General features: G+C 42.2%; 1 protein-coding gene across 2 annotated transcripts in view; it reads right to left on the reverse strand.

Moving 5' to 3' along the window:
- Utp6 (UTP6 small subunit processome component) overlaps positions 1–18,644 on the reverse strand; it is a 31,507-nt gene extending 12,863 nt beyond the window's left edge. The window contains exons 1-13 of one of the 2 annotated variants that reach the window (XM_057776509.1): positions 18,458–18,644; positions 16,854–16,938; positions 15,698–15,739; positions 15,398–15,490; positions 13,948–13,995; positions 13,137–13,200; positions 10,836–10,954; positions 8,944–9,021; positions 6,534–6,615; positions 6,140–6,221; positions 3,696–3,880; positions 2,789–2,868; positions 2,397–2,474 (exon numbers count right to left, since the gene is read on the reverse strand). In XM_057776509.1, the coding sequence (XP_057632492.1) occupies positions 2,397–2,474; positions 2,789–2,868; positions 3,696–3,880; positions 6,140–6,221; positions 6,534–6,615; positions 8,944–9,021; positions 10,836–10,954; positions 13,137–13,200; positions 13,948–13,995; positions 15,398–15,490; positions 15,698–15,739; positions 16,854–16,938; positions 18,458–18,549 (1,128 nt within the window). In that variant the 5' untranslated portion in view covers positions 18,550–18,644. The remainder of the gene's footprint in view (positions 1–2,396; positions 2,475–2,788; positions 2,869–3,695; positions 3,881–6,139; positions 6,222–6,533; positions 6,616–8,943; positions 9,022–10,835; positions 10,955–13,136; positions 13,201–13,947; positions 13,996–15,397; positions 15,491–15,697; positions 15,740–16,853; positions 16,939–18,457) is intronic. The other variant, XM_057776511.1, reaches the window with a different exon arrangement.
- Between the last annotated feature and the right edge of the window lie 247 nt (positions 18,645–18,891).

Genomic DNA, 18,891 nt, shown 5'->3' on the forward strand with positions numbered 1-18,891 from the left:
AGGGCATCTGGAAGTCCCCCTTCCTACCCATAGGAAAACCAGAAAATCAGAGAGGCAGGCTGAGGAGAGAGATGGCTCAGCAGGGAAAGAAGGCTGCCGGGCAACCCAGTCAGCTGAGTTCTCTCTCAGGATCCCACACTGAAACGAAGAATCACTTCCCAAAAATACCTCTCCTCACACACATGTCATGACAGATACATACACAAAGTCATAGTATTTCCTTTCAGCAGAGAAGGGATAAAAAGCAAAGTCTAAGTAATTTAAGCTAGAACCCACACCCACTAGAGCATACATACTAAAGATAAAATAACATCTGTAGACTCAGAAGAAAATAGATGTATTCATTCAATGTACTTTACTGGTATAACTTTTCCAAACATAATTTGACACTATATAACAAAAACCATGGGAGGCTAGAGAAGTTAAAGTTCAGGGATTAAGAGCTCTAGCTGGGGCTGGAGAGATGGCTCAGAGATTAAGAGCATTGACTGCTCTTCCAGAGGTCCTCAGTTCAATTCCCAGCAACCACATGGTGGCTCACAATCATTTATAACAAGATCTGCTGGGCAGTGGTGGCACACGCCTTTAATCCCAGAAATGGCAGAGGCAGGTAGATCTCTGTGAGCTCGAGGCCACCTGGTCTACAGAGCGAGTTCCAGGACAGCCAAGCTGTTTCAGAGAAACCCTGTCTTGGGAGAAAAAAAAAGTGTTTGTGAGTGTACACATGTGTGGGGTTTTTTTTGTTTTTTTTTTTTGTTGTTGTTTTTTGAGACAGGGTTTCTCTGTGGTTTTGGAGCCTGTCCTGGAACTAGCTCTTGTAGACCAGGCTGGTCTCGAACTCACAGAGATCCGCCTGTCTCTTCCTCCCGAGTGCTGGGATTAAAGGCGTGTGCCACCACCACCCGGCCACATGTGTGTTTTGATATGTGTGTGTGTGTGTGTGTGTGTGTGTGTGTGTGTGCACAAGCATATGCACATGAAAGCCAGAGGTTGTTTTCCACAGTCACTATCTTTTTTTTTTTCCCATGAGTGCGGTCATGCAGATGGAGGTCCAAAGCTGATGTTAGCTTCAGCCATAGCTCTCCACCTTATTCACTAAGGCAGGGTCTCTCAACTAAACCCAGAGTTTACCACAGAGCTAATCTAACTTAGCCAGGTTACTCTGAGCATTGTCTCTCCCTTCAGCACACTAGAATTCCAGGCATTTACATTGATACTGGGGATCCACACCCTGGTCCTGACACTGTACAGCAAGCCCTTACCAGCTGAGCCATCTCCCAGCCCTCCACTTTATGTTTTAGGATAGTGTTTCTCACTGAACCTGGAGCTCATCTACTCAGCTCAACAATCCCAGCACTGGGATTAGTGTCAATACTGGAAAAATGAAAGAGTAAGAGAAAGCAAAAGGAAGGAGGAGGGATGAGAAGGAGGGAGGGAAGGTGAAAGGGAGGGAACCCAGGAAGGGTGGGAAACAGAAGGGAAAGAAAGAAATAGGGAAGGGAGAAAAGAGAAAAGGGCTGGAGAGAAGGCCCTGCAGTTAAGAACACTGGTTATTCTTCCAGAGGACTGGAGTTCAATTCTCAACACCCACATGTCATAAACAACCATCCGTTCCATGAGATCCAAAACCCTCTTTCACCCTCCACATATATGGTAGACATACATATATGCAGGCTAAACACTCATGTGTATAAAACAAAAAAATAAATCCTTTGCTGAATGATGGTGGCACACACCTTTAATCCCAGCACTCAAGAGGCAAAGGCAAGCAGATCTCTGAGTTCGAGGCCAGTCTGGTCTACAGAATGAGTTCTAAGACAGCCAGAGCTGCTACACAGAGAAACTTGGTCTCAACAAAACAAAAACAAGCTGGCAAGTGGTGGCACAGGCCTTTAAAGCACTCAGGAAGCAGAGGCAAGTGAATCTCTGTGAGTTCAAGGACAGTGCCTTGAACAGGACAGGCTCCAAAGCTACACAGAGAAACCCTGTATCAAAGAAACAAAAATCCTTAAAAAAAAAAGGGGGGGGGGGGAACGTGGAAGAGAAGAGACACAGAAGGGAGGAAAAGAGAAGAGAGGTGACGGGAATGCCAAGTAGGCTTACTCTGATTTTTTTTTTTTTAAATATTTATTTGTTATGTATACAATATTCTGGCTGTGTGTATGACTGCAGGTCAGAAGAGGGCACCAGACCTCATTACAGATGGTTGTGAGCCACCATGTGGTTGCCGGGAATTGAACTCAGGACCTTTGGAAGAGCAGGCAAAGCTCTTAACCACTGAGCCATCTCCCCAGCCCCCTTACTCTGATTTTCTGTTTTGGTGTTCTATATGTTAAATCAGAATGAAGTATTGAAGTATACATAATTGGCGATGAAAGTGCTTTCTATGGCCTTACCCACTGCTTGTACTGGGCTTCAGAAAGGAGCTTCAATTCATGTGCCTTCCTGAATGCAAGCATGGTTCTTTCTAGCCTCTGAAATCAGAAACATCTGGGGTCATTAGACAGAATCTGGCAGGGGCCTCTGGCCACGAATCTGGGCAGAGTGCTCTTGAACATTTCTGAGAATTCTGAGATGGGACCCAGTTCTGAATGGGGGTCACTCCTGGATGAGATGAGCTATGCACCTGCACCTGGCACAGCCCAGTAGGAGCAAAGCAGACTAGATCTTCATGATGACAGGTCACCCATAGCAAAAGTCAAGTGGTTAAGTCTGAAATTCTGGGAGCTAGCCCAAACCACAAAAGAACTCTGTCCTTGTTTGGTAGCTATGCAACGGAAATCCTTACCTGTCCTCTGAGGGGTACACTACTGGTCTTCTTAGAAAACCTTTCCAAACAAAAGTTGATGTAACACTTCCACATGGCCTCTGGAAAAGTCAGGTGACATTAATTAGCTCACTATCCTTAGTCCAAACATCTTCCTTTCAAAGGGAAACTGCTCTAGAAAAAAGTTGAAGTTAGCAGCTAGATATGCCCCAGTGGTTGAGAACATTTGCTGCTCTTCCAGAGGACCTGATTTAGGATCCTAACATCCTGAGTGGCTCACAACCACCTGCAAATCCAGCTCCAAGGGATCCGACAACCTCTTTTGGCTTCTGTGGATACCAGCACATGTGACAGTATTCACTCACCGGGACAAACGCACATACACATAAAATAAAAATAATAAAAATAAAATATTTTTAAAAATAATAAAAATCATTTTTAAAAAGAAATTTTAAGCTGGGCACTGGTAGTACATGTTTGTAATCCCAGCACTTGGGAGGCAGAGGCAGTAGGATCTCTGTGACTTCAAGGCCAGCCTGGTCTACAGGGCAAGTTTCAGGACAGCCAGAGCTGTTACACAGAGAAACCCTGTCTTGAAAAACCAGGGGGAAAAAAAGCAAAAGTTTAAATTGACCTGGATTGTTTAAATAAATAAATAAATAAATAAATAAATAAATAAATAAATAAATAAATAAAAAACTCCCATTACAGAGAATCAGACATCAATCAGATACTGGGGGAAAGCAACTGAGTAATGACATAAATTCTCTTTTTTTCTCTTCTACTGAGGACTGAACTCAGGGCACACGCTTGCTCTACCACTGAGTTACATCCCTCTACAGGAGACTCCCACAGCAATTCAAGTGTTGACAATGAGACAATCAGTTTCACATTCCCGTACTGTTAATCTCAGCGCAGACAGACTCACCTGTAGGCAGAGTCTTCACTGCCTCTTCGTACACCGCACAGCACCTTTCCTCCCTTCGGCCCACTTCCACGGCTTTGGCTTGCTTTGAGATAGGCTGCTCTTCACCTGGCTGGGACTCGATCTCTAATTCTCGCCGTGCCACATAATCCCAAGTGAGTGGGTCATCGGTGTGCAGAGCTTGAAGGCTGAAAATTACAGGTCACTGGCACCTGCCCCATGGTAAGAAACTAATTCCAGACTAATGGAGTTCTGATGATCTACTAAAGGACATGGGACACCCTTTTACAGCTGCAATAAGTCTATACATTGCCAGAACAGCTTAATGTATAGACTTATCAATGGAACAGAGCTGTTAATTACAATAGATTTTCAGAATGTTTCAGGCACCACTACAAATGTTAACTTTTAGCTGGACATGGTGGCACAAGCCTATATTCCCAGCATTCAGAAGCCTGAGGCAGAATGAGTCCCATAAATTCAAGGCCAGCCTGAGCTACATATTAAGTTTCAGACCCTGCTTTTAAATAAATAAATAATAAACAAACACCTAACAAATATTAACTTTAAAATTATAATAGCTCTTGCCGGGTGATGGTGGCACACACCTTTAATCCCAGCACTTGGGAGGTAGAGGCGGTGGATTCTCTGTGAGTTTGAGGCCAGCCTGGTCTACAGAATGAGTTCCAAAATAGCCAGGGCTGTTATACAGAGAAACCCTGTCACAAAACAAACAAAGAAAAAATTATAATAGCTCAGGGCCTGAAAAGATGGTTCAGTGGTTAAGAGTACCAGCTACAGCTAGGCGGTGGTGGCGCACACCTTTAATCCTAGCACTTGGGAGGCAGAGGTAGGCGGATCTCTGTGAGTTAGAGACCAATCTGGTCTACTAGAGGTCCTGGGTTCAGTTCCCAGCATATATGTGGCAGCTTACAACCATCTATAATTGTAGTCCCCATGAAATTCCTATGCCCTTTTCTGGTGTACAAATGTACATGCAGGCAAAAAACACCCATGCACATAAATTAATAAATCTTTTTTAAAAATTATAATAGTTCAAGCTGGGCAGTGGTATCCAAGCACTCAGAAGGCAGAGGTAGGTGGACCTCTGTGAGTTTGAGGTCATCCTGGTCTATAATGCTAGTTCCAGAACAGCGAGGGCTACACAAAGAAATCTGTCTCAAAAAAAGAAAAAAAATTATGATAGCTCTCAAATCAGATCAGCAGTTATCTGTGGCCACAGAAGCCTGGAGAGCCTGGGCTCTTGAATTCTTGTAACAGAGGCAGAAAAAAAGCACAACCTAATCCTGTACCAAAACCCTGAAGACATCCAAAGAACAAACTGATGCATGGTCTAGTTTACCTCCCATGACCCCAAAAATGGAACTTAAGAATGGAAGTAACTAATGTAATTGCTATGCAGTGGTTTGAATGAGAAACATTTCTCCCAGAGGACCATGGATTTGAACACTCGGTCTCCAGTTTGAAGCACTGTTTGGGGAGGTTATGCAATCTTTCAAAAGTACAGCCTTGCCGGGCGATGGTGGCGCATGCCTTTAATCCCAGAACTCGGGAGGCAGAGGCAGGTGGATCTCTGGGAGTTCGAGGCCAGCCTGGTCTACAGAGCTAGTTCCAGGACAGGCTCCAAAGCCACAGAGAAACCCTGTCTCGAAAAACCAAAAAAAAAAAAAAAGTACAGCCTTGCAGGAAAAAGGACATCAGTGGGGGCAGGGTTTGTGGGGTTATAGCCATATTCCACTTCCGCTCACTCTCTCTGCTCCTGTGTGCAGGTAAAGATGTGATCGGTCAGCTTCCTGCTCGTACCAACACACCATGTCTTTCCCACCGTATGGACTCCAGCCCTCTGGAACCATAAACTAAAATAAGCCCTTTCTTCTGTAAGTTGTTTTTAGTCATGGTGTTTCATCACAGCATAAAAATTAACTAATTAATAAAAATTAACTAATTAATAATTCTTAAATACCAGAACCAAACACTGCAGCTTAAATTATCAACAATAAGCTATAACAAATTATGACTACAACTCTGATTTTACAGAAAAGAAGAAAATATACTGACATAAACTTTTAGAAAAAGATGGTAAAATGCACTCTATTTTAGAAACAAAGCCCATTATTTAAAAAAAAAACACTGCAGGAATATATATTTTCTATTCATAATATAACATAATTTTTCCTAAAGTTTGTAAAGCACCTTTTTTTTTCCTTTTTGGTTTTTTGAAACAGAGTGTCTCTGTATTGTCCTGTAGACTAGGCTAGCTTCAAATTCAAGAGATCTGCCTGTCTCTGTCTCTGCCCCACAAGTGCTAAAATTAAAGGTGTGCACCACCACTGCCAGGTATATATTCTTTTTCTCTTCTCCACAGCCTCAAATATTTATCACAAGACCAGAAATAGACATGTTCACCTTACCATTATTTAACTTACTCATCATAAATTTCTTTTTGTAGATCTTTGGCAAAATCAAATAGTTGTGCAATTGAAAGAAGTGACACATGAAATTCTGCACCTAAAATTTAAAAATCAAGGGAGGTTTGTTGTTAGTTAAATTGCAAAGACAGACTTCTGTTCCCAACATATAAAAAAAGACATTAATATCTTGAAATATTTCTAACTACTCCTAAGTCTCATAAACTAAAGGGCACACGGCAAAGAACTAAATCATCCATCACTTTTCAACTCCCCCAGATCAGTTGACTGCTCAACAAAATCTTTGAAATGCCCAATGATAGTCAGAAGGAAACTTTGCCACTATTCATAATAGTTCTTTCAGCACAAAGAGAACGCCTACCCCCCCAAAAAAAATCCAGAGAATACTTACCTTTAATCTTGCTTACAGAATTTTTGTAAATGATCCGTGCCAACTCGCCCTCAAGGATTTCTTCAGGATGATCAAAACTCCCCTACAAAGTGTACATCAACCATAACTGAAAAGGCAATACCAGGAAGTACAAACAAACAAAACCCACCAGGATGGAAATTAACTGTCCTAGACAGGAGTGCACAGGACTTCTGACAAACCCCAATTCTGAGGCCAGCTCCTTCACTTGTAAAGTGTGCAGCTTGAACCTCACTAATCATCCTGCTCCTTCTCTCAGGTGATCTTAGTCTCGCTTTCCATTTAGACCAGAACAGATCGGGCTGCACAGGCTTTGACGACCCCTCTATATAGTATTTTATTTGAATAAAAAAAAGTTCTGAGGACTGGGGAAATGGGTCAGTTGATAAGGTGCTTGTCACACAAGTATAAGTAACCAAATTTGTAAATCCCCAGTATTCATGCAAAAAAACAGGTGTGGTAGCACACACCTGAAATCCTAGTGGTAAGAGAAAGGGACCAATGGGGCCAACTGACCAGCTAGTCTAATCAAATTAATCAAATAGATGAGTTCCACATTCAGGGACTCTATCTCAAAAAAAAAAAAAAAAAAAAAAAAAAAAAAAAAAAACAACTCCCACAAGTTGTCCTCTGACCACCATACACATACTATGGTACCTGTGTGCTCCCATTCCAACACACATACAAACAGATGAATACAAGTATATTACAGCTAGGCACAGCTTTAATCCCAGTTCTCAGGAGGCAGAGGCAGGCAAGTGGGTCCCTATGAGTTCAAGGCCAGTCTGGACAACATATGAGATCTAGGCAAGGCAGAGCCAAAGAGACTCTGCCTCAAAAATAAATAAACAAATAAAATATAGTAATTGTTTTTTAATTTTAATAAGGGCCAGTGAGATGGTTTCATGCATAAATATGCCTGCTGCCAAGTCTGATGATCTGAGCTGGATTCCTGGGATAACTGATGGAAGGAGAAAATCAACTCCTCTAAGTTATTCTCTGACCTCTACAGGTACACTGTGGCACACAAATAAATAAATATAATTTAAAAAACAAATTAAGGGCTATTGAGATGGCTTAATGAGTAAAGATAGCTGCTGCCAACCTGACCACCTACGATGGATCCCCAAGGCCCATGTGATGAAGGACAGAACCAACCCCTACAAGTTTTCCTCCACACACATACCATGATATGTGCTCCCCACAAAACAATATTTTCAAATGTAATTAGAAAATAAGATACAGCCGGGCGGTGGTGGCGCACACCTTTAATCCCAGCACTCGGGAGGCAGAGGCAGGCGGATTTCTGTGAGTTTGAGGCCACCCTGGTCTACAAGAGCTAGTTCCAGGACAGGAACCAAAAGCTACAGAGAAACCCTGTCTCGAAAATCCAAAAAAAGAAAAAAGAAAGAAAATAAGATACAAGGTGAAAAAGCAATCTTTGGCTACCACATACATGTATGTACATACACATGCAATTCTTACAGTCCCTTACATACAAATGCGATGCATAACATATACCACGTGTGCATACCCCACCTACACACAAAGTTCTGAACTGAAAACACAGTAACAGTATAACAAGTTCCTTTGTTTCTGTTTCTGTTTTATATTTTGAATACAGAGTCTTGCTATGTATCCCAAGACAGACTAGAACTCACATTCCTTCTGGCTCAGATCACAAACACTAGGATCACAGGTATGCCCCATATTACCAGCCCTAACACTCAATGCTCTTTATTTAAAGTTATTCTGTCACATTTCAAATTATATAAAAAGGAAAAGAGCTAGAAAGAGTAGAGAATACCTATAATCTCATCTCCCTGAAAGTTGAGGCAAGAGGATCAAGAGTTCCAAGTTTGCTGGGCGGTGGTGGCACACGTCTCTAATTCCAGAGGCAGACAGGCGGATCTCTGTGAGTTTGAGCCCATCCTGGTCTACAGAGTGAGTTCTAGGACAGGTTCCAAAACTACACAAAGAAACCCTGTCTTGAAAAACCAAAAAAAGGAAGAAAAAAAAAAAAAAAAAGAGTTCCAGGTTTGAATCAGAAAGATGGTTCATGTCACGCGGGAGACCGGGGTTCGATTCCCCGATGGGGAGCCAAAAAAAAAAAAAAAAAGAAAAAAAAAGAAAGATGGTTCAGTACAAAAAGGATCCATATGGTGGAAAGAGAAAGAGGGAACAGTTCAACTCCCTCAAACTATCCTCTGACATCATGACATAAACAAACACACATACACGCAAATGTAATTCTAAAAATTAAAGTAAATTACAAATTTATCTGTAAGTAAAAAATGTGACATTAAATTGGAAAGAAAAATGTATCTCAAAGATTCTTTTACTTGTAAGCAGGCTCAAAAGACTAACAATTGACAGCACATTAAACTCTTACCATATCCATGGCAGCCTTTTCAAATTCCTCCTTTTCCTTTCTCAGTTTCTCAGCATGCATCAGCTCCATCCTAAAGTACTACAAAAAGGAAATAATGACCTAGATATCCTTAGAGATGCTTTTTAAATTAAAAATATCCAAGATGGCTTCTTTTAAATCATTAGTATCAGATATAGGGAAATGAGGGACCATATTTTACACTGGAATGAAACTAGCTGTTATTGATATGTGATGGAAGAGATTTTTTGACATGTAATCCAAGTGTATGAGCCAGAAGACTGAATGGAAGTTTCTGCAAGTAATTTCATTTAATCTCATCCATACACAGTAAAAAGTATCCACAAAGGCTGAGTGACTCAGATTTCTATCCCATTTAGCAACAAAGAAGCAGAGCCATGTGAAAATACACTTACTAAACAACAATTGTCACTTCCTTAGGGTGGTGGCTGAATGAGAATGACCCCACAGGTTTATGCATTTGAACGGTTGGTCCCCAATTGATGGAAAGATTAGGAGGTAAGGTAAGGTAAGATTAAGGAGGTGTGTCCTTAGGATAAGCTTTGAGGTTTCTAAAGCACACATCATTCAAATTAGCTCTCTTGCTGCCTCATGCTTGTAGATCTCAGATATTGCTCCAGCAACAAGCCTGCCTGCCTGCTGCCATGCTCCCGGCAATGATGGTCATGGACTTTAACCCTCTGGAACCATGAATCCCTAAATTAAATGCTTTCTTTTATAAATTCTCTTGGGGGGGCTGGAGAGATGGCTCAGAGGTTAAGAGCATTGCCTGCTCTTCCAAAGGTCCTGAGTTCAATTCCCAGCAACCACATGGTGGCTCACAGCCATCTATAATGGGGTCTGGTGCCCTCTTCTGGCCTGCAGGCATACACACAGACAGAATATTGTATACATAACAAATAAATAAATATTTTAAAAAATAAATAAATAAATAAATAAATAAATTCTCTTGGTCATGGTATTTTGTCAGGACAATAAAAAAGTAACTGCAGGGTGCAGAGGCTCATACCTTTGATCCCAACACTTGGGAGGCAGAGGCAGGTAAATGTCTGTGAATTCAAGGCCAGCTTGGACTATGTAGTGAGTTTCAGAATGGCCAGGGCTATGCAGAGAGACTCAAAAAAGGAAAAAAGAGGAAGGAAGGAAGGAAACTAAGACATTTAATCTCACATAATAGCCACAATTATGGATTGTGGATCACTAATCATAACAAGATCCAGAAAGTATCGATGCATACACACATGGCTCCAACATCAACCTTTTACTCCACATGCACATTCACACATGCACATACACATAAAACAATAATTCTTGCCAAGCCTGGAGGGGCATGCCTTTAATCTTAGCACTAGGGAGCCAGAAGCAGAGGCAGGCGATCTCTGTGAGGTCAAGGCCAGCCTGTCTACATACATAGTAAGTTCCAGGACAGCTAAAGATACACAGAGAAACCCAGTCTCAAAAAAACCAAATAATAATAAAAGTAATTTTTAATAATTAAAAAATCTACTTTTAAAAATTAGTCATATTTGTCAGGCAGTGGGGGCACACACCTTTAATCCCAGCACTCATAAAGGCAGAGGCAGGCGGATCCAGTCTGATCTACAGAGAGATGGTGGTACGCGCCTTTAATCCCAGCACATAAGGCAGAAGCAAGTGAATCTCAGTGAGTTCAAGGCCAGCCTGGTCTACAAAAGCTAGTTCTAGGACAGGCTCCAAAGCTACAGTAAAACCCTGTCTCAAAAAACCAAAACAAACAAATAAATAAATAAAAATAAAGGAACAAAATTTTCACAAAACACAATTACCCATTAGAAAAAAGAAAAGAAAAACACAGAAAAGGGAAAAAATAACTACATTTTAAGCAGTATACTCACTTCTTGATAGAGTTTTGGACACTCAGGATGAAATCGTAGAGCCCGAAGAAATAACTGTCTGGCACTTTCTGAAGACAAACGATCTTCCATTTCCCATTTGGCTGCCATAATCCACAAAGCTATAGGAAAAAAAAATATATCAAAAACATATTTGCCATGTGCACCATATTCGTCCATGTGTCATGTTTGTCATGCGTGCCATATCTGTCATGTGTGTCGTATCCGTATATCCATCACGTGTGAACCTGTCAGGACTGGTCGAGACTTGTCTGGTCCAGTCTGAACCGGACTGAGACTGGTCTGAGCCAGTTGGGACTGGTCAAAACCGGTCTGATCCTGTCTGAACCGGTCGGGACCAGCCTGACAGATATAACACACATGACAGATGCGACACACACAGTAAATACGACGCACATGGGGGGCATCACGCATGACAAATATGACACGTGTGACAGACACAACACACATGACGGGAGGGGCCACATGACAGATTCGACGCACATGGCTGGTTGGGCGCACATGACACTTTTGACACGCATGTCAGGAACAATGCGTGCCCTTTTTCACGCCCGCTGGCGAGTGTGGCACGCGTGTTGGATTTGACATGTATGACGGACACGCATGTCGTGCTGTCTCGACACGTGTGGCAGGGCATGCCACGCGTGTCATATTTTGCACGCATGGCAGAAATGACACGCATGTTATATTTGGCGCGCGCGGCAGAAATGACACGCGTGACAGATGTGGCATGTGTGACGGGCGCGGCACGCGCGCCGTGCTTTTCGGGCCCGTCATGCGTGTCGGATCTGTCATGCGTGTCGTGCCTGTCATGCGTGCCGTGCCTGTCACACGTGTCATGTTTGTCATGCGTGACGTTTTGCCGCGTGTGTTTTGTTTGCTGCGCGTGTCGCGTCTGTCATGTGTGTCATGTCTATCAGGCCGGTCTCAACCGGGCCAGACCAGTTTAGACTAGCTCAGACCGGACCAGACCAGTCTCGACTGGTTCAGTGCTCTTAACCACTGAGCCACCTCTCCAGCCCCAATAAGTTATCTTACCAAAGGGAAAGGGAGTTTCTAATGTTTTGATAGAATTTGGTAACTCTAAACTAGAAAAAAGGCTGCCAAGCCGCCTCATCAGGAAAGGTGCTTGCCAATCTAATGACCTGACTTTGCTCTCCAGGACCCCACAGAGTAGAAGAAAAGAACAAGCTTCCATAAATTTTCCTCTGAAGTCTACATAATATGACAAGGCATGTGCATGTTCATGCATATACACACACAAAATTAAAAAATAATGTACTTAAAAAAAAGTTTTAATTAGAAAGAGAGGGCTGGGGAATAGCTCAGCAAGAGAACATTTCCTAGAATGCACAAAGGCCCTGGGTTTGGTCACAATGACTGCAAAAAGCAAGCCTGCTTTTGGTAAAAATGACCCGTTTGGAAATCACACCTGGACTTTCCTGGAATCACAAATGGTGGCAAGCCACTGCTTTTAGCTTTCTTGAGCATGTGACTCCTAAAACTGGGCATTGATCTTTCCAGAATCTTCTGTACCCATGGGTTACCAAAGTAGTTCCCCTATCCATTCATGTAGTCCCTCCAGAAACCTCAACTTAAGAATCACACTGACTTTTAGTCCTAAAAATGCTAAGCTCACTTGAGTCTTAAGTCATATAAATCTCTGGTTGAGCCTAATACTGTGAGAACAGTTACTGGAATACCTCCACTAAACAAGAGCATGCCCCTTACCACTCACAAGAATGTTTCTATGTCTCTCTTACAAAACCCGAGTACAGGCCAGGTGGTGGTAGCACACACCTCTAATCCTAGCACTTGAGACAAAGGCAGGCGGGTCTCTGAGTTCAAGGCCAGCCTGACCAATAGAGTTCCAGGACAGCTAGGTGTACACAGAGAAACCCTGGCCAAAAGAAAAAAATCCAAAAACAACAACAAAAAACAGCACACACTTTGTGCCAGCCAACCTTATAAACTATGTTAATATTTTAGCCTTCTACCTTTTGGAATAATTCCAAATCTACTGCCTCCAAATAAAATGTACCCTACAGAACTATCAAGTTTATTTTTCATCAGCTAAAAAGATAAACTATCCTTTCTATCCACAATGCAGCACCTGGCACATCGACAAGACATATAAAACAAGCAGGGATAAACTAAGACGTAACAAACGGTCTAAGCCCAAGTCCTCTAAATAATTTCCTAGGTTCATCGAGCACAGTAAATTCCAAAATGGCTGAGTTTGAATAAAATGTAGAATAAGAACTGTTGAAGATTTTGATATACCTGGTTTGTTTGAATGAATGGCGAGCATGGCCGAGAATATCTTGCTAAGTTGAGCTTTGGTACCCTGTAAAAGAGGAGAAAAACACTTCACTTCCTGCACAGAAAAATAATTGCTATTCATCTGGAAGCAATATATATCCTCTATTAACTATAAAATCCAATGAAAAAGCTAGTTTGGTGAATTATGCCTTAAACTCAGTACTTGGAAGGCAGAGGCATCTGGATCATTATATGTTCAAGGTCAGCCTGGTCTACATAGCAAGTTCCAGCCCAGCTGTAAGTACACTGACACACACTGACACACACACACTTAGTGGGAAAGATCTGCTATTGCTAGAGATATAGCAACAAATAAAGACAGGGTAAACACAAAACTTCCTAGCTCTAATTTTTTTACTGAACAAATATGCATAAAAATGATTTTCTTGGGGGCTAGAGAGATGGCTCAGTGGTTAAGTGCATTGCCTGCTCTTCCAAAGGTCCTGAGTTCAATTCCGGGCAACCACATGGTGGCTCACAACCATCTGTAAAGAGGTCTGGTGCCCTCTTCTGGACTGCAGACATACACACAGACAGAATATTGTATACATAATAAATATTTTTTTTTTAAATGATTTTCTTTACAACTGATTGAGAATCATTCACATGGTCAGATCTACAAATGTGAGACTGAGGCTCAGCTCCTGTGCCCCTGGGTTCTCTCTCCAGCTGTTAACCACATCCCTCCTGAAAAACAGTTCGGTAACATAGAATGAAGCTTAAGGAGCAGATTACAGAAGGGGAAGAGGAAGCTACAAATGGCTTTACTCACCCATTTCTTACAAAAAACTATATAGGACAGCCAAAGTTGAACATCATCCTGCAAGAAAAGCACAGCATAAGCTGTTTGAATTTGATCTTTACATGAATTCACTTCATTGAAAACAGGAAAGTTTCAAAAGATCCAATGTACCACACAATCTTCATCTATGAGAGTCTTCCTCACTGAGCCTTGGATCCCTTATGAGAATTCAGTCTAACCCTCTACTCCCACCTACCACAGTCTAAGAAAAGAATCGGCATCTATCTAATTTGTCCAGTAAAATTCTAAAAACTTCTCAAACCAGGTAAAGAAACAAAAGCCTTACATTCTCAGGAATATAAAGCATATATATATATATATATATATCAGATATAGATATACGTTTATGTATATATAGATCAGTCCCCATCAAAACTTGAACATCAACTACTGAGGTACTACTGCCCATCTCCAAGCCATCACCCAACCATCTCTCTGGTGATCTATCTTTCTTTCTTTCTTTCTTTCTTTTTTTTTTTTTTTTTTTTTTTGAGACACAGTTTCATGTATAGTTAGGGCTGTCCTGGAACTCACTCTGTAGACCAGGCTGGCCTCAAACTCACAGAGATCCACCTGCCTCTGCCTCCTGAGTGTTAGGATTAAAGGCCTGCACCCTTTTGGTTTTCTAATCGCTAATAATGTATTAAAATGGAGTGTTTAGTGCCATCCTTACAGAGATCGCCTGCCTCTGCTTCTGGCTCCCTACTGCCAGGATTAAAGGCATGCATCTTCAGGCCTGGCAAGAATTATTATTGTTTTGTGTGAATGTGCATGTGGAGTAAAAGGTTGATGTTGGAGCCATGTGTGTATGCATCGATACTTTCTGGATCTTGTTATGATTAGTGATCCACAATCCATAATTGTGGCTATTATGTGAGATTAAATGTCTTAAGTTTCCTTCCTTCCTTCCTATTTTTTTCCTTTTTTGAGTCTCTCTGCATAGCCCTGGCCATTCTGAAACTCACTACATAGTCCAAGCTGGCCTTGAATTCACAGACATTTACCTGCCTCTGCCTCCCAAGTGTTGGGATCAAAGGTATGAGCCTCTGCACCCTGCAGTTGCTTTTTTATTGTCCTGACAAAATACCATGACCAAGAGATGAGATAAACTTTCTTTTTTTTTTTTTTTGGTTTTTGGAGACAGGGTTTCTCTGTGGTTTTGGAGCCTGTCCTGGAACTAGCTCTTGTAGACCAGGCTGGTCTCGAACTCACAGAGATCCGCCTGCCTCTGCCTCCCAAGTGCTGGGATTAAAGGCGGAGATAAACTTTCTTAATGGTTTATGTGGCTTAAACTGTTTCAAGCAATGGCACCATCATGCAAATACATATTGAGAACTGGAGAGGAACAGAAAGATCACCCAACTCATAATATGCATACTGTGTATCTTCACGCCTCCTCAGGTATGGGCTGACCACTTACTTTCCACTTTGCTGAAGCACGACCAAAGATACCTTGTACTCGATGTACAATAGAATATTCAATCTCATCCTTCTTAAATGAATATTTAATTCTCTAAAAGGGACAAAAACAAAAAACAAAAAAAAAAGCCTCAGTTAACCACGTTTATTCAATGTAGCATTCACACATGCTCACTCTCAGTACTGACAAAAACAAAACAACAGACAATTACAAGCATCCACTTTGGGCACAGCATAGGTTAACAACCATCAGTGCCTCCAAAACAGCAAAACCAACTTAAGAAATTAAACATGAACTTACTGCTCTTCTTCTCTGGATCAGCTCCAAAAGATTAATTTCATACTGTAGGGGATACAATGGGAAGCATGAAAATGATAACCTCTGAAGTTAAGACATGAAATAAAAGATAATTTGCTACCGGCAGAATTTTTTTGTTTTGCTTTTGTTTTTTGAGACAGGGTTTCTCTGTGTAACAGCTCAGGCTGTCCTGAAACTCGCTGGGTAGACCAGGCTGGCTTCGAACTCACTGAGATCCGTGATAGGCAGAATTTATAACAAATCTCTAGAATTCACTGGAAATTCACCTTAGCTCCATGAAACTTAGAAATTTATAAGGGAACAGTGACTGCAGCGACTAAAATTCAAAGAGAGCACATTACTTGAAAGCATGACACCTATAAGATCTATAACATCAATTAATCCAACTCCCTGACTTAAATTTAGCAGCATGTTCCAGAAAAGGGCATTAGATACTCCTGGGACTAGAGTTACAGACAGTTGTGAGCCATCATGTAGCTGGAAATCAAACCTGTGTCCTCTGGATGAGCAGTCAGCGCTCTTAACCACGGAACCATCTCTCCAGCCCCATGATACATGCTTTATTCTAATGCTCAAGAACATGAGGTATTGTGGGGTGGTGGTGGTGATGCACACCTTTAATCCCAGCACTTGGGAGGCAGAGGCAGATGGATCTGTGAATCTCAAAAAAAAAAGTGTATACGGGGCTGGAGAGATGGCTCAGAGGTTAAGAGCATTGCTTGCTCTTCAAAAGGTCCTGAGTTCAATTCCCAGCAACCACATGGTGGCTCACAACCATCTGTAATGGGGTCTGGTGCCCTCTTCTGACCTGCAGGCATACACACAGACAGTATTGTATACATAACAAATAAATAAATATTTTTTAAAAAAAAGTGTATACAACCACAGAATCCTGAAATTCTGTACAAAATTATTGTTAAGACCATTATTGTCTGAGTTAAAATTCTGGGGCTTTTGGTTGTTTGTAATGTGCATTGGTGTTTTGTCTGCGTGCATGACCTTGTGATGGTGTCAGATCCCTGGAACTGGAGTTACAGGCAGTTGCAAGTTGCTATGTGGGTGCTGAGAATTGAACTCAGGTCCAGCGCTCTTAACTACTGAGCCACTTCTCCAGCCTCCCAGTTATGGAATCACTCACTTGGACATAATTGATAAAGTCTTCCTTGATAAGGGTTCTCCGCTGTATTTTGTATTCTAGATCAGACGCCTTCTTGATGATAGCCCTGCAGAGAAAGCTGGTTAGACTGGAACATTTGAAAAGTTAAAATTTGAATTTAAGATTTTTATCGTGGATATATTAAAAACACACGCTTAACAAAACATCTAGTTCCTGAATACAATTATCCTCCAGAGGCAAAGTACTTACTCTTTTCCATTACCTCTATGCTGTTAAGAACATCCAGATAGCCAGGCGGTGGTGGTGCACTCCTTTAATCCCAGCACTCAGGAGGCAGAGGCAGATGAATCCCTGTGAGTTCCGAGGCCAGCCTGGTCTACAAGAGCTAGTTCCAGGACAGCTAGGACACAGTGAAACCCTGACAACACTTTATATTACTTATACATGTTACTAACAAAGATTTCTTCTCCAAACCTAAGTTCTTGGGGGGGGGTGTCTCTCTCTCTCTCTCTCTCTCTCTCTCTCTTTTTGGCATCCCCTAGAATCAAACCCAGGCCCTTGTGCATGCTAAGCAAGCACTCTGCATTGCTCTTAGCTGCATCCTCAACCCTCAACGCTTAGGTTTTTATGATAACCAAATCTCTATCCCAAAATCTTGATTTCTATATTGTCAGTATGTAAATTCTTTTTTAAAATTTTTTAGTGTATAAACCTAAACTGTCTCTATCTAAAAAGCTTTATTACTATAAAACATTTATAGGAGAAGACAGCCCATCCTGAGTGAACACACAAGTGTTTTAGGAAAACTGAATGCAGCATATGCAAAATAATATTTAAGAACGTCGATCCTATACTCACATTACTGTAATTCATCCGGAATCATTGTAAAGTGGACTGTCACAGTAAATCTTTAAAAGCGATTGACTTTTAACAAATTACCGAGGGCCGGGCGGTGGTGGCGCACGCCTTTAATCCCAGCACTTGGGAGGCAGAGGCAGGCGAATCTCTGTGAGTTCGAGACCAGCCTGGTCTACAAGAGCTAGTTCCAGGACAGGCTCCAAAACCACAGAGAAACCCGGTCTCGAAAAACCAAAAAAAAAAATAAATAAATAAACAAATTACCGAATGTCAGCTACATGCCGGGCGCTATAGCAGAGCTCTAAAGAAGTCTATGAGACGAATGAAATCATCTCCAATCTACAAGCTTAGGAGTCCTACCCACGCCCCCTTGGCTTCCAGGGCGATGGCCTCGAAACTCTAAAGTTGTATACTATAACAAATTTGCATATATAAAGTTGCAAACTATAACCAATTTTTAAATTTTTTTATCTGAATCTGTCGCCATTCACATAGTCCAGGAAGCCCTTGATGGGCTGGAATCCGGGGTCTATCACCTCTCCGGCCCCAAGACCCTGACCACCGAATGACGGTCTGTATGACAGGTGAGCACTCGGACTGACGGAGTGCTTCGCTATGGGTTAAGGCTGAATTCTGACAGCCATCAAATTCCAGCAGCGGGCTTTTTCCTCTTCTGTCACGTTAGTTAGAAACAAACCCGGAAAAGTCCCCACGCCTGAAGCTCTCCTCAGCCCGCCCCAGTCCTTCCTCCTCCCTGACCCGCTCACTTAATTTCCGCGCGGCTGAAGAGCCCGATGCGCTCCAGCTGTTCCAACTCCGGGATTCGATCTTCTATGCGTTCCTGAATTATCTCCGCCATGAGGCTGGAACTTCACAAGCCGCCGGGCGGCCAACACGCGTAGAAGCGCCCACTTCTCTCAGCCTCCGGGATCTCTTTCAGTAACTGACTGAACGTGCTTCGTAGGTCCCGCCTTTTCCGCTTCCGCCATTGGGACCGTCCTCCCCGCTATCGAGGCCCTGTGGTTGACTGTGGAATTGCAGCGAGACCCCCTTCCGGTCTGATATAAGTCTTGTGAGGATACGGATTGGGGCGGGGCTGGAGGCGGGGCCAAATCCTCGCTCCACGGAGACCGGAAAAAGCTCTTCTCTTCGGGCTTTACCTGAGCGCCTGAAGTACGCTTTCTATTGGATGTCGTCTGTT

This window comes from Chionomys nivalis, chromosome 7 (assembly GCF_950005125.1).
Source record: "Chionomys nivalis chromosome 7, mChiNiv1.1, whole genome shotgun sequence".
Taxonomy (NCBI): domain Eukaryota; kingdom Metazoa; phylum Chordata; class Mammalia; order Rodentia; family Cricetidae; genus Chionomys; species Chionomys nivalis.